Source organism: Mesocricetus auratus, unplaced genomic scaffold (assembly GCF_017639785.1).
Source record: "Mesocricetus auratus isolate SY011 unplaced genomic scaffold, BCM_Maur_2.0 Super-Scaffold_100691, whole genome shotgun sequence".
Classification (NCBI taxonomy): Eukaryota; Metazoa; Chordata; class Mammalia; order Rodentia; family Cricetidae; genus Mesocricetus; species Mesocricetus auratus.
The window spans coordinates 33,981,402-33,995,559 of record NW_024429267.1 but is presented as its reverse complement, the minus strand read 5'-3'; the positions used below and the strand labels follow the sequence as shown (position 1 = coordinate 33,995,559).

The following is a 14,158-nucleotide window of genomic DNA, read 5'->3' as shown; positions in this document are numbered from 1 at the left end:
AGGGGAAGGCTGGGACAGAACCCAGATGCAGCGCTTTTGAAGAACATTCCATGGCCTTGCACAGAAATTCCTCAGGATTTGGTTTTTGGGCTGTCTTTCCTCTTTGGACAGAACAGCCCGAGGGTTCCGAATACCCCATTGCTGATGAAAAATTCAACTGAGTGAAACAAAAGAAGCCGGAACCTCCCAATAACGGGGGAGGGGGGGAACCAGGAGAGAAGACGTGGGGCTGTAATTGGAAGCTAATGACATTGACCTTATTTGGTCAGCTGTAAACAGTGTCACAGAGAAATTATCAACACAATTTCAAGAATTACATAACAGTTTTAAGTATTTCAAAAATGTACTTTTAACTATTACTATAAACTGTAATCCCTTCAACAGACATGTGGTCTTTCATTATTAAATAAAAGGCTACATTTCTAGTCTTTAAATGAGGACTGAGTCTTAAGATGCGGTCAGTGTGGATGGCTGCATTTTTATGTATATGCATTCACCTCAGTGACTTGCATGGTATATTTTCCTGGATCGTAACTGACGTTAAAAACAAATATGTGGCAAGTATCTTGGGCTTTAGAGATGGCTCAATGGCTGCTCTTCCAAAGGACCAGGGTTCAAGTCTCAGCACCCACATAGCTGTTTATAATCATCTGTTAAGTCCAGTTCCAGGGAATTAGGTTCCCTTTTCCGGCCTCCACAGGTACCAGGCATACACATGGTACACAGACATACATGTGGGCAAAATACACACAGAAAATAAAAATAATAGATCAATAAAATAATTTAAGAAGCAGTATTGTGATGCTCACTGGAGATTGTTTAGACTAAAGTCAGTAGTGTTTACCAATTGATTTTTAAATTTTCCTACAGCAAGATCCATCTACTCCTGCATCAAATTCTGTCCTACAATTGATATGTGGTGGTTTCCAGAAAAGGTCAAGAATTCATATAATCACATAGTAATAAACACTGGCAAACTGGATTTCAGCTAATTGTTTTAGAGCAGTGGTTCTCAACTGTGGGTCACGACCCTTTTGGGGTCACATATCAGATATCCTACATATCAGATGTTACATTACGATTCTTAACAATCGCAAAATTACAGTTATGAAATAACAACAAAATAATTTTATGTTTGGGGGGGGTCACCACAGCATGAGGAACTGTATTAAAGGGACCACAGCACTAGGAAGGGTGAGAGCCACTGAACAGATAAGCAGCTCGCACACATTTTGTTTCAAACAACCCCAACACTCAAAAGCCGACCCTTTATCCCCAGAGTTAGGGGCTCCTTGAAGGTTCTGGGGCTGCTGGCTGGCTGTGCTGGAGCCATGCCTAAGTGAGCAAAGGAGATGCTGGCGTATGCGTGCTCTGAGGACCTTCCTCCCCACACTGCTGGGTACCAACGCTTGCGGCCTCATGCCCTTTACATCTGTCCCTGCCCTACGCAGTCCCAGCTGGAATTTGTTTACAATTTGTATTTTCAAAACTGTTTTGATAGTTACGATTAAATAATAGAAAATCAAATCCATGACTTTGCAAGTCAAAGAGTGCCGAGGGCAACTGTAACCTGGGTCTTGGTAAGAATAAGTACTGGTGTCCACCTGGGTTTTCCTCACTTGCATCTTGAACTCTCCAGCCCCAGAAGCAGAGGCTTACACCGTGGGCAATTCGCACATACTCACTTTTGTCACATTTTCTGGAGCCTCACCTGGTTCTTCGGGGCTACGATGTGCCACACACATGTGACTCCTACGGGGTAATCTCGGTCTGGCCAGTTGGGGGTTTTAAAAGAGCCGGAAGGTTTTTCAAGGCGTCCTCCACAATACCTGTCTCCTAAAGTCATTAAATATGAAAAAAAATTACAAGTTTATACCCCAACATAGGTCATAGTTGCACAATCACCTGGAGGTTAGGGATGAGAACATGCACATCAAGGCAAAGGGAGAGGCTGTTCAGTTTTTTTTTATATATAATGACCACACAATCTACTCTACACATCTGATTTGTTTGTTTCTGAGATGGTCTTACGTAGCACAGGCTAGCAGTCAATGCACTATGTGGCTGAGGCTGGCTTTGGTCCTCCTGCCTCCACCTCCTAGTGCTGTGGTTACAGACATGTAATCCCCCCAACCAGTTCACCAAGCACTTTGTCACTGCCTGACATGTCACACAAGAGGGAACGAGTGGTGTCAGAACCACGGCTTTTCTGTTGTTAATTTTCCCCCTCCTTTGGAACAAAACATTCCCACTCATTCAGAATTGTAGACAGTGCAATGAACCAGGTTCTAAGAATCCTCAAGGCATTGGTTCATTGGTTTTTTTCTTACAGCCCTATGGACAAATTACAAATTAGCTTTTCATTACTAGTATCTAGTATTCTCTCTCTCTCTCTCTCTCTCTCTCTCTCTCTCTCTATATATATATATATATATATATATATATATATAAAACCACTATATAGCATCTAGCAACACTTATATAGTAGAGTTCAGTTTAGGCTTTTGCTAGTGAGGCTACTATGATTATTTTTGTGCGCATCTTTTTTGTTGATGTGTATTGTCATTTTTCTTACATTAATACCTCTAATGCATTGCTAGGTCAGAATAGATACAGGTATTTAACTTCATGAAACAATCAACACCACCAAAACTTCTCCCAGCACCAAAGAGGTTGCTATCATTTTGTACCACTCAAAGAGTGAGATAATTGTCTACTTCTCATTCTTGGTACCACACAATGCTATCAGAATTTTAGCCAACATAATGGGGAGGTAGTGGCATCTCACTGTGATTTTTTTTATTTTCATTTTATGTGTATACTCAGTGTTTGCCTGAACGTATTATCCATGCACCATGCGTAGGCAGTGCTCACCGAGGCCAGAGGAAAGCATTAGATCTCCTGGGACTACAGTTACAGATCCTAGTCCTCTGGAAGACCAGCCAGTGCTTTGAATCACTGAGGCATCTCTTAGCCCCTCACTGTCTTCATTTGTATTTTTCTGATGGTTAATGATACTGGCCATTCATAGCACCCTCTGTGAAATGCTTGTACAATTTTTTTTCTTTGAGACAGGGTTTCTCTGTGGCTTTGGAACCTGTCCTGGAACTAGCTCTTGTAGACCAGGCTGGTCTCGAACTCACAGAGGTCTGACTGCCTCTGCCTCCTGCATGCTGGGACTAAAGGCTTGCACCACCACCGCCTGGCTGCTTGTACAAATTTTTCACTCAGTTTGTATTTACCGAGATTCTGCTATTGTTGGGTGTTATTTTTATGTATTCTGAGTACTAACTAACCCTTTGTGGATATTTCCTCTACTGGTGTGGATTGCCTGTTCATATCTGTAATGGCGTAATTTGATATGTACCAGTTTTAATTTTAATGAAGTTCACATGGTAAATGTCTATTTGGTCTTTGTATTTCAAGTGGTTTTTGATAGACAACATGTGCCTGGGACTTGCTTTTAATCAATCCTAACAATAACCTTATTCTATTTGGGTGTTTAATCCCTTATATCTAGTGTATTTATGGATGTCGGGGGTTTAGTGTGCCTGTTGCTATTTTTTTTTTCAATTTGTTCTCACCTCTTATTACATGTCCTCTTCCTTCAAGCTTTCTTGAAGTGGGTAATGTTGGTATTCTATTTAAATCTGTGTCTGTTAGTCATAGATCTTCAGGTTTTAATGGATGCTCTACACATGTAACTCATCACAGCCTATACAGAGATCATTCTGAACATTTTCATGTGTGACGTGCATGTGCGTGTGTGTGTGTGTCTGTGGTTGTATTTAAGCATCCTTTGTTGTCAAATATAAGACATTATATCTTGCATAATGCAAAGCTCATGTTTTAGTCATGACACTGTGAAAAGAAATCAAAAGACAAACATAAAATGCCCTCCTCGATGCTAGCCATTCCCTGTGGGCATTCTTCACTGCTTTCAGGTCAGGCCCTGCTATCGTTTCCCTTGACACGAGGTGCTGCCATCAGCATTTCCTGTGGCACAGATAGAAAAACGTCTCTGAGATATCCACAGCACTTGTAGGTGCTTTTCCCTCACTTTCATGTTGGAAAGCTGGGTGTAGAAGATGCTAAGCATCTTCATCCCAGCACGTGAAGGGCGCCATGACACTGTCCTCTGCTTCCTCTGCGGCTCACAACAGAAGGCCAAGCTCATCTCTTAGTTCTTCTTATCTGCTTGGCTTTAGGAATTTTATCTCTTAGTTCTGTAATTCAATTATAATAGACTAAGGTTTTTTATTTTTATATTCCTTTTAATCTATTTAGAGTTTGTTTTCTTCTTGGCTGCATCAATTTCAAGTACTTTGTTAAACCTCTATGCAGTTAAGTCATTTTTCTTTACATTTTTGTTTCTGTATTTGTTACGGTGAAAGCTTCACCCCACCCCTGACATCCATATACCCAGAGTCTGAGATACTATGTTGGAAGTTCCACCCAAGCCCCCTCCCCCGTCTCCCTCCAAACCCTGCTGCATCTCAGAAAGCCTGCCAAATGATGGCCCCTCCCCCAGAGAAGCCCAAGACCCCTCCCACAGGGAATGTAAACTGTCCCCCAGAAAATAGACTCCTGGTTTTCCAGTCTCTCTTTCCCCATTTCCTCTCTGGGGGGCTGGAAAGCCATCTGAGAGCGTTGTATCCATTAAACCTGGGCTGTTTCTAATTCAGTTTGATTTGATCTGATTTGGATTGCTGCATAGGCGGAGAGGCTTGTCGGGGTGTAGAAACTTCAGTACTATTATCATTGTTTTAGAGATAAAACTCAGTTATACATGGACAATTTAATGCTATCTCTCTATCTCTCTGGTCTTTTGGTCTCCCCTTCATTCTTTTCTGTGCTTGTATTTCAGACTGGTAATTTCTATTTGTGGGGAACGGTTTCTTTAACTTCCAGGCTACTTCTTGGGTAAATTATAAGACATCAAACTCTGTATTTTCTAACTCTAAAATCATTATCTTGTTCTTCTTCTTTTTTTTTTTTTTTTTTTTTTTTTAGTTTCTGTTGCTTCTTTTTATTTATCCTACACACATTCCTTTAAGTCCCGAAACCTTTCTCCCTCCCTCAGTACTGGAAACGGAACCCAGGGCTTCCCACAGGTTAAGAAAGCATTCTACCTCCAGGCCACACCTCCAGCTCCCCTCCCCCACAATAAAGGATCTGTTCTGTAGCCCTGGCTAGCCTTCAACTTGAAATCTGCCTGCCTCAGGAAACAAATTCACAATAGCTGTTTAAAGTATTTGTAGTGAGCCATTCCTCAAACCTGTCTGTCAGTCTGTCTGTCTGTCTGTCTATTCCTTATACTTCCACTTGTCTCATGTTGGTTTATTTCTCTACAGAGCAATCACCAATGCATAATTATAATAAATAGCCAAATGGAAAAATGAAGCATTCATCTGCTAATGGCAACCTCTAATTTATAATGAGTTTTTCTACTGACTGCCTTTTTCTTCACTACGGATATGCAACATGAATGGGCTACATTATACTCTAGAGTCTGTTATAGTCCTATAAAAATGATTTTTCTCCTACTAGAAATTTAGCTACACTTAAACAGTCTGTCTCCCTGGCAGTAGCCAGAGACTCTAATCTGTGTTTGGGCCTTTGTCCCAAAATTGTAGTGTTTTTTAAATTCAGTTTCATTTATTTTTATTTTATGTGCATTGGTATTTTGCTATGGGTGTCTGGACCCCTGGAACTGGAGTCACAGACAGCTATGAGCTGCTATATGGTTGCTGGGAGTTGACCCCAGGACCTCTGGGAGAACAGTCAGTGCTCTTAATCTCTAAGCCATCTCTCCAGCCCCGCTCCCTCCAATCACCCACTGTGAAATTGCAGTTTTGATGTCAAAGATGTGGGTAACTTTCCTGTATATTTTGAACTCTGTGCTTTTGTGGCAGCCTGCTAGGATTTCTCCCTCAGCGCTCGGGTTGCACTGCCTGCCCTCAATCTGTTTTCTGACCTCTCAGTGTAGTCATGTGGTACTATGACTCAAACCCAGGGCAGATGAGCAGGTATCCTCGGGCAGAGGGCTGGGGATTCAGAAATCCTGCCTGCTGCAATCACCTTTCAAAGTGCTTTCCTGGAGTGCTCCTAAAACTGACACGGAAATATCCCAACATGGCGTTAAGTAAAACGAGAAAGTTATGAAATAATATGTGATTTCACTTAGGTTTTTAAAGAGTTGTAAAGGTACATGAATGTAAGTTAACACTGAGAGAAAAATACAGAAGCCATTGGCCATGCCTTTCTGGAGGATGTGGCCAAGTAGTGGCTTGCACATCTGTGAAGATACCTTCAAGCTTCTCATTTAGCCCCATGAATTTCTATATTTGACTTTTTACAAGACTGCATATGAACTTTCTAAGATGGACAGACTTTTTAGAAGGATCTTTTGGTGACTTGCTGGCCCTCCTTGGCTCTTTGAGAACTGCTATTACACTTTGAACAGAGCCTGGCACACGGTAAGTAATGAATCCTCATGACATTCATCACTGTTGTCACCACCCCTGTGTGAAAATGGGTACCTTTTCCATCTGGTGCAGCAGCAGAGAATGTGGCCATGAAGCCACTCCCAGCAGTGTTAGCATCGGAAATCATTTGTACCATCATCTTGTTGCCGCTGGCTACGAGGGATCCAGGTCGGAATGTGCCACAGAAGCGCCCGATGCGCTGGCCATTGGCGTGGCCGTTGTACACATCCACGAAGTCATAACGACACAGGTTGTCGCTCTCAAGGTCTATGAATCGGAAATTCAGAACGACCACTTTGCCCTCAGGGACCTGTCAAGAAAAAAAGGCAGATGAAAAACGGTCAAAGAACCAACATCTGTGGCCTGTCAGCACTGAAGGCAGCAGTGTGCAGTGTGCCAGGCCGGAGGGGCCTCAGTGCAGTCTTTGCCTGGCATGTGTGAAGTACTGGGTTCGATCCCAGCAATGCACACTCATAAACAAATAAGTAAATGACTCAAGGTGATTTTCTTCTCGGGGCTAAACTAAGCAGGACAATTTCCAGCACACTGCTTTAGAATAAGAACGTAAGTCCTTACTGTCCTTCGCAAGCTCAATGGTTCTGTAAGGCACAATACGACCCTATTCTGTAAAAGAATTATCTCAACAAAGCCACAGAATACTAGACTGATCTCGTTAACTGATATCATTGTCTATAAAGCATTTACATATTCTAAAATACCGAGTTACCTAGACATGTTGCTTGACAATGAAACATTTGGAAACATTTTTTTCCCCCGGAAGGGACAAACATGCCAGGCAGACAGAGCTTAAGTGAGAAGTTTTATTAGAAAGGGGGGAGGTAAGGAAAGAGAAAAGAGGTAAAGAGACAGAGAGACCGAGGACAGAAGAGAAGAGGGAGACAGGAAAAGTCCTGTCTGCCCCAGGGGAGCAGTGGGAAAGAGAGAAGGGAAAAAGCCTTTTTTTTTTTCAAATGAAACAAAAGATAACCTCACTATATAGACCGCTTCTGTGACTTTTAAAGTTAAGGACTTATTTGGCAATTGTACAGTTAATTTTCACATAGTTCAGTTGAGGCCAAGAAAATCTATATTATGTTAATTGGAGACTTGTTGATTCATCTCTTCTAAAAAAAATCACTATGTTCTAAAACATTTTTTATTTGTCTTCCCTGGGTGGAAAGTGTGTTTGTCAGGTGACCCTGAATTACTACGCACAACAATTAAAAAGGTAATCTTTCCCTCGCCATACTTTCTTCACTCTAGTTTGCCCATGCAATTCTTACGATGCTTCCTCCTTTGTCCTGTGAGGAAGAAGGAGAAAATATCTACAAAAGCATTTGGTGGGATCGCTGGCTATCAGTCTCAGTCATGTGTCTTCTACTTTCTTCATTCAAGCTGCTCCGCTCTACAGTTCAGATCACAGGCTTTATTCTTTTAGCCACATGAGTTCACGCTCAGGCTTTTCTTCTGTAAAGATGTTCCCATGATAAAGGTCAGTGTTGGAAGTGCATGCCTGTAAGTTCAAGCTGATTGGCTCCACACCCGTCTTAATGGAGGGCCTCAGAATTGAAGACCAGAGAAACACTAACATGAATCTTGTTTTCCCAGGGCACGTTTTGTTTGTCTGAGAAATTGCCATACTGATTTCCATAGAGGCTGAACAAGTTTGCACTCCCATCAGCAATGGAGGAGTGTTCAAGGGGACACTTGTTAAGCTAATTTCCTCTCTCTAGACACACAGGAAGCCCACACTTCCCAGTGTGATACAGCAAAATAATGTATTTTCAGTGTCATTTAGTTTTTCTGTCAAACTCATAAACAACCCACAGTGGAAACTGTAGTGGAAAAACCCCAAGAGAGCATTTTTCTCCCCGCTTTGAGACAGCATCTCAGGAAGTCCAGGCCTGGCCTGGAACTTGCTATGTAACTATACAGGATGTGAAACTCTGATCCCCCTGCCTCCGCTTCCCACATGCCCGAACTACAGGCTGTGCTTTATTTATTATGTGCTAGGAATTGAACTCAGGGCCTTATGCTCACCAGGCAAGTATTCTACCAACTAAGTCTCATATCCCAGCACTCCCTGGCTGCATTCTAATTGCTAAATATTTGTACTAATTGTACAAGTACCAGATGCTCCAGAGATATGATCTAGGAACCTAAGAGAAAATGCAGTGTAATGTTTAAGGATTCTCACAAAAGCAAAGCATTGCTGGATAGAAACATTTTATTCTAAATCTTCTCCAAATGCTCACATATGATGTAGGCACTTGACAATTATTTATTTTGGTGGCAATTAGATGATGCTGTTGTTTTGTGAGATGATATTGGCTAGGGGATTCATTATCTTCCTGGAGGAGAAACAACCCCACATGCTTTTTCCAGTCAACAGCTGAGCCCCGTATGGACCAAGGCCAATGGTTGTGACGATGACCTCAGTTCACCCACAGCCCCTGGGATGTCCTTATTGTCACAGGCACACTTGCCAAGTCACTTGATACCGGGGCTTCTGCCAACAAACAGGGGAAGTGAATTCTAAGTTGGCAGTTTGCGTTTTCAGGGAAGGATGAGCAAATGCAATTCCACAGGCAGCTTTGCTGTGGAGAGCACGTCTGTAGAAGACTCTGCTCCTGGGTCTGCAGCTCCCTTCCACCAGCATGTCTGGTTTTGGTTTTTTTTAGGTTATCATTTCCAGCTTCTAGGATTTCTCTTTCCTACAGACAGACATGACAATTCATGCTCTGACACTCAGACCAGCTTCAGTCACATTAAGCCCGAGAAGAAAGGTGGCCCACTGTTATGTACCCCATATGTACACCAGGAAATTTCACATTAAAAGTATGCATAAATATTTGGTTATTTTTCAAGATAGGAGTAGATCAGAAGCTTTCAAGATCTTGCTCGTATATTGCCTGTGTATATCTCAATACTATTTTTAAGGTCATTCTTGCCCATGTTTAGAAAATAAAACAATTTTAATGGAAACAACACATAATATTGTGAACATTTCCTTTTGTCCCTGGGAGTTTCACCAAAAAATTTAAACTCCTTTCACATCTAGACGTAAGAAAACCCATATGCTGGAGTCTACAGAGACCTAGTCACACTGCCCTGCTGGAAATCATCCCAAACTTTCTCACTGCCTCTGGAGTCATAACAAACGTGAACTCCAGGTGTCAGGTACATTTCTAAACACAGTACATGCTACTTCATACAACCATCCCAGCTACTCCATGAAGCTGATGCTAGTATTAGCCCAGGCTGATGGAAACTGAGGTAGAGAGGTCAAGGCCCTGCATGATACAGCCCGTGACCATCTCATGTGTCTTCCGGCGTAGTTTGGCCCTCACTTCACTGTTGGAGGAACACTCCAAAGATGGCTCCCACCTCAAGGCCCGCCTCTTGGCCAACGCTTCTTCCTGAGAGTCTAAGGCTGAGTCACCTCATCTTAGGTCTCCGCTCAAGGACTACTTCTTCACAGAGCCCCACCTGAGCCCTTCAGGCCCCACACACAGAGCATTCATGTCACACAGCCATACTACTTCATGGGTTATTTGGCATCTATCTTACCACCAGCAGGCATGGTCAGAGAGCAGAATTTACCTACAGCCAGCATGGTGCTTGGAAAATATCCATTGAGCAAATGACTATATCCTGGTAATCTTAAAAGAGTAAAGTGGCAGGCTGTGCTTCCGACTGTTCATCATACAATTACATAAAAATGCAAACTCAAAGGTACAGAGCAAACATTATTAACCTTAAGACTAGGAAGAGACATAATATAATAGACAATCGTAATATAATAGACAACTATAATATAAAGTTTGCACCTTCCTGTGTTTCCCATGACCTGGCTGTGGCAGAGATTGAGGACCCTTTTTATTATTTTTTTTCGTATTTTATATTTTACATTCCAATCCCAGTTCCTCCTCCCTCCTCTCCTCCCACTTCCCCCAACCTCCCTTCTCCTCCTCAGAGGGGATAAGGCCTCCCCTAGGATGTCTACTAGGTCTGTCCCATAATCTTTTTGAGGCAGGACCAAGGCACTTCTCCACCCCCCACACTCCTGTGTCTAGGCTAGGAAAGGTATCTCTTCATAACAGAATGGGCTCCAGTAAGTCAGTTGTGCATTAGAGTTAGCTCTTGGACCTACTGACAGTGGCCTCATACATTGTCCCAGTCACACCATTGTCACCTACATTAAGGGAGTCTAGTTCACTCTTATGCAGGTTCCCCATTTGTCAGATCTGAGTCAGTGATCTCTCACTAGCTCAAGTCAGCTGTTTCTGTGGGTTTCCCCATCATGGTCTTAACTTCTTAGTTCATAATATCACTCCTCCCTCACTTTGATTATACTCCAGGAGCTTTGCCCAAAGGTTAGTTGTGCATTTCTGCATGTTTCTGGAAGAGAGTTCTAGCTTCTCTGGGGTTGTGGTTTGTAGGCTGGGTATCTTTGGCTTTATGTCTGGTATCCACTTATGAGTAAATACTGTATTTGCCTTTCTGGTTCTGGGTTACCTAACTCAGCATGTGTTTTTTGTTTGTTTTTGTTCTGTCCATTTGCCTGCGAATTTTAGGATGCCATTGTTTCTTACCACTGAATAGTACTCCACTGTGTAAACGTATCACATTTTCTTTATCCATTCTTCAGTTGAGGGGCATCTAGGTGTTTCCAAGATCTGGCTATTACGAATAATGTTGCTATGAACATAGTTGAGTAAATGTCCTTGTGGTGTGAATGTGCCTTCTTTGGGTATATGCCCAACAGTGGTATTGCAGGGTCTTGAGGTAGGTTGATCCCTAATTATCTGAGAAATTGCCATACTGATTTCCATAGAGGCTGAACAAGTTTGCACTCCCATCAGCAATGGAGGAGTGTTCAAGGGGACACTTGTTAAGCTAATTTCCTCTCTCTAGACACACAGGAAGCCCACACTTCCCAGTCTCCTTTGCAGGAAGAATGAGGCCATGTGAAGAGGTCTAGGCCAGTAGAATGTCAGTAGAAGTGACATATCAAATATTCTGTATAATCCCTTAGGAGTTCTGTTTTGGCTTTAATGAAAGGATTCAGTAGAGGAAACAGAAGGTCCTAGGAGATGGCACAGCTTCTCAGGGAAGGAGTTAGTGCTGAGGACCGCTGGCCAGGACGGCCACTCACAGAGATCAAGAACTACGTGCTGGGTTAGGCCACTGGGGTTTTCTGAGCTGCTTGTTAGGGAAGCTCAGTACTTTCCATTAGTGACCCAGGCAGTGGCATGCATCAGTTATCCTTCCCAGACACCTCCATGACATGTCGCTGTCATCTCTGTTGTTGTCAGTGTCTATATATTCTTTACAAACAAACAGCTTGGTGTGCCTCCCAGATAAAGCAGGTTCTGAAAATGCCCAAGGGGGGGAATGGCTTTATGGCTTTGCCCGATGACAGCTATGTAGAGTGTACTTGGCAAAGAGTGCTCCATTGACAGCAAGTCATTTCAGAGGGGGCATGGTCTATTTGGATTAATCACAAAAATGAGACAAAGTAGAATAACCGGGCACATAGCACTTGTCAGCTTTCTGTCATGGTGACGTGCCTGAGATGAAGGGACTGTAAGAGAAGATGGTGTTTATTTGGGCAGAGGCTCTCACAATTGTATACTGTTGCTTCTCAGCCTGTGGTGGGTTGCATATCATGGTCAGGCCAAACACATCTTCTCTAGGAACCTGCCTCCCAACCCCCTCAGGCCAGATGTAGGGGGAGTTATCATTTCTCTTTCCCCACCAGAGCCCACTATTCCTCTCCTCTTGGCAGACAACCAGTCACCACAAGTCTCACTGTGACCTTCAGCATGACCCCAACCTCACAGTGCACAGCCAGACAGTTCCGCTCTGAGATCTGTCTAGTAACTGAAACCCAGCAGGGGAGCTCCGGGTGCTGGGAAGGCCTGTGAGGCGGGGGTGAGGGGGTGGGGGGTGAGGGGGTGGGGGGTGGGAACAAGGGAGACATTTCCGTCTTCATTTTATTTATTTTGATTATCTATTTTGCAAATCAGCAAGTGTTCATTAAATACCAGGGAAGGACAAAGAACTGAACTCTAAGAGTCCATGTGACAATACGTTTTTGGAGCAGACTGGACCTCTCTGAGATGAGAGGCTGCCCCTTAGGCTAGGCTGATATGCCTGTCCCACCCGGAGTCTTTGTTACATTCTTTCAATCTGTGTGTACAGGGTTGTGAATTTTAAAAGCAGTGGTGGTAACTTTTTTTGGGGGGGTATGCTTCCTGATAGACTTCAGAAGGTCATAAAACGAAAGCAAGCCAATTTCTCTGCATCTTCAAAGAGTCATTTTAGGACATTCTTTCTGGTTTCCAGAAGTTGTCAAGATGAGGTAACCCAGAACAAGATAAACATGATTGGTGGAGATTTGTGGAAGGAAAAAAGTATCCCTACATTAAACAATTAGTCCATGTTACAGCTATTTTTAAGCACAACAGAAATAAAAGCCGGAGGAGCTTTTTTACTCCTCTTCATCATAGAGTATTGAGGACTTCTTCTTGTGTGTGCACACACACGAGTGCGTGTGTTTCCGAGTGTGTGTGCAGCAGGTGCGCATGCGTGTGGAAACCAGAGGTCACCCAGGCATTGTTCTTCAGGAGCTGTCCAGCTCGTGTTTTAAGACAGTCTCTCACTGGGACCTGGGACTCTCCGATTAGGCTAGGCTGACTGGACAGCAAGCCCCAGAGATCACGCCCGGCTTTTCCCACGGTTCCAAGGATCAGATTCTTCAGCAGTTTTTACCATCCTTACTCTCGCTCAGTCTCTGGATTGTTCTTCTTAAAAGATCCTAAATGTCATCCCTCCAAACCTTTGTAAAGTAGAGCCTATTTCTATCCAGTGACCTAAAGAAGGGGGGGAGGGGACCTCTGAAATGTCATTTTCAAGAATACTTCTGTAATCTGGAATTTAACTGGATAGATCTGTAATGGTCCTGAATATAGTAGTATTTTACTAGGACTGAAACAAAACCCTTCCCTTCTGAGATGGGGGGGGGGGGGGGCATAGCAAGGCAACTGAACAGTTAAAACAGAATATATACAAAAGAGCGTCTGCTCTCCTCTCCCATGAGTAAAAAAGGCTTTGAGGGGCTACATACAGTTGCTGCAAGAGATAACTCAATTATTTGAAAATCTAATTTCCTTGTACAAATTAATGTTGCTGCCCACAATCTACAACAGAACGATATGCTTTAATGAGACATTCCAGTCCCTGCCGTCTTCCCTCCCCTGGTGTCTGCCTCTCACAGGCGACCAGTTTAGCTCTGTGTGAGCCCTTCCAGGACTCGCCTCCTGTGGAAACGCAGCCCGCAGCGCTTCGTCTTGATTTATCTCTTTACTCCTTACCTTTTTGCTTCCTATAATTCCCCCTACTCCTCCATCAAACTCCTAGTTAAAGCAGTACTCAAAATTTTCAGTGCCACCTTCGTATAAACATTCACTGCTGAACTAAAGTGTTCCATTCTCATGAGATTTGTTGTCCCTGGAGTGGTAATTGCATTGCTCGAAGTTTGCTTAGTTTTCTGAGTCTCTATCACTAAATCCTCCCAATACAGGCATCAGTAGTCCACGGTTTCCACTTTCTCCTCGGGAACATCCATTCTGTCACTATATATGTAATTACACAAATCCTGTGTT

At 43.1% G+C, this 14,158-nt stretch overlaps 1 protein-coding gene across 2 annotated transcripts in view; it reads right to left on the bottom strand.

Moving 5' to 3' along the window:
- The window catches only part of Pcolce2 (procollagen C-endopeptidase enhancer 2), a 46,889-nt gene that overhangs the window by 15,611 nt on the left and 17,120 nt on the right, over positions 1-14,158 (bottom strand). For both annotated transcript variants that reach the window (XM_040739611.1, XM_040739610.1), the window contains exons 3-4: positions 6,543-6,798; positions 1,712-1,836 (exon numbers count right to left, since the gene is read on the bottom strand). In XM_040739611.1, coding sequence (XP_040595545.1) covers positions 1,712-1,836; positions 6,543-6,798 — 381 coding nt within the window. The remainder of the gene's footprint in view (positions 1-1,711; positions 1,837-6,542; positions 6,799-14,158) is intronic.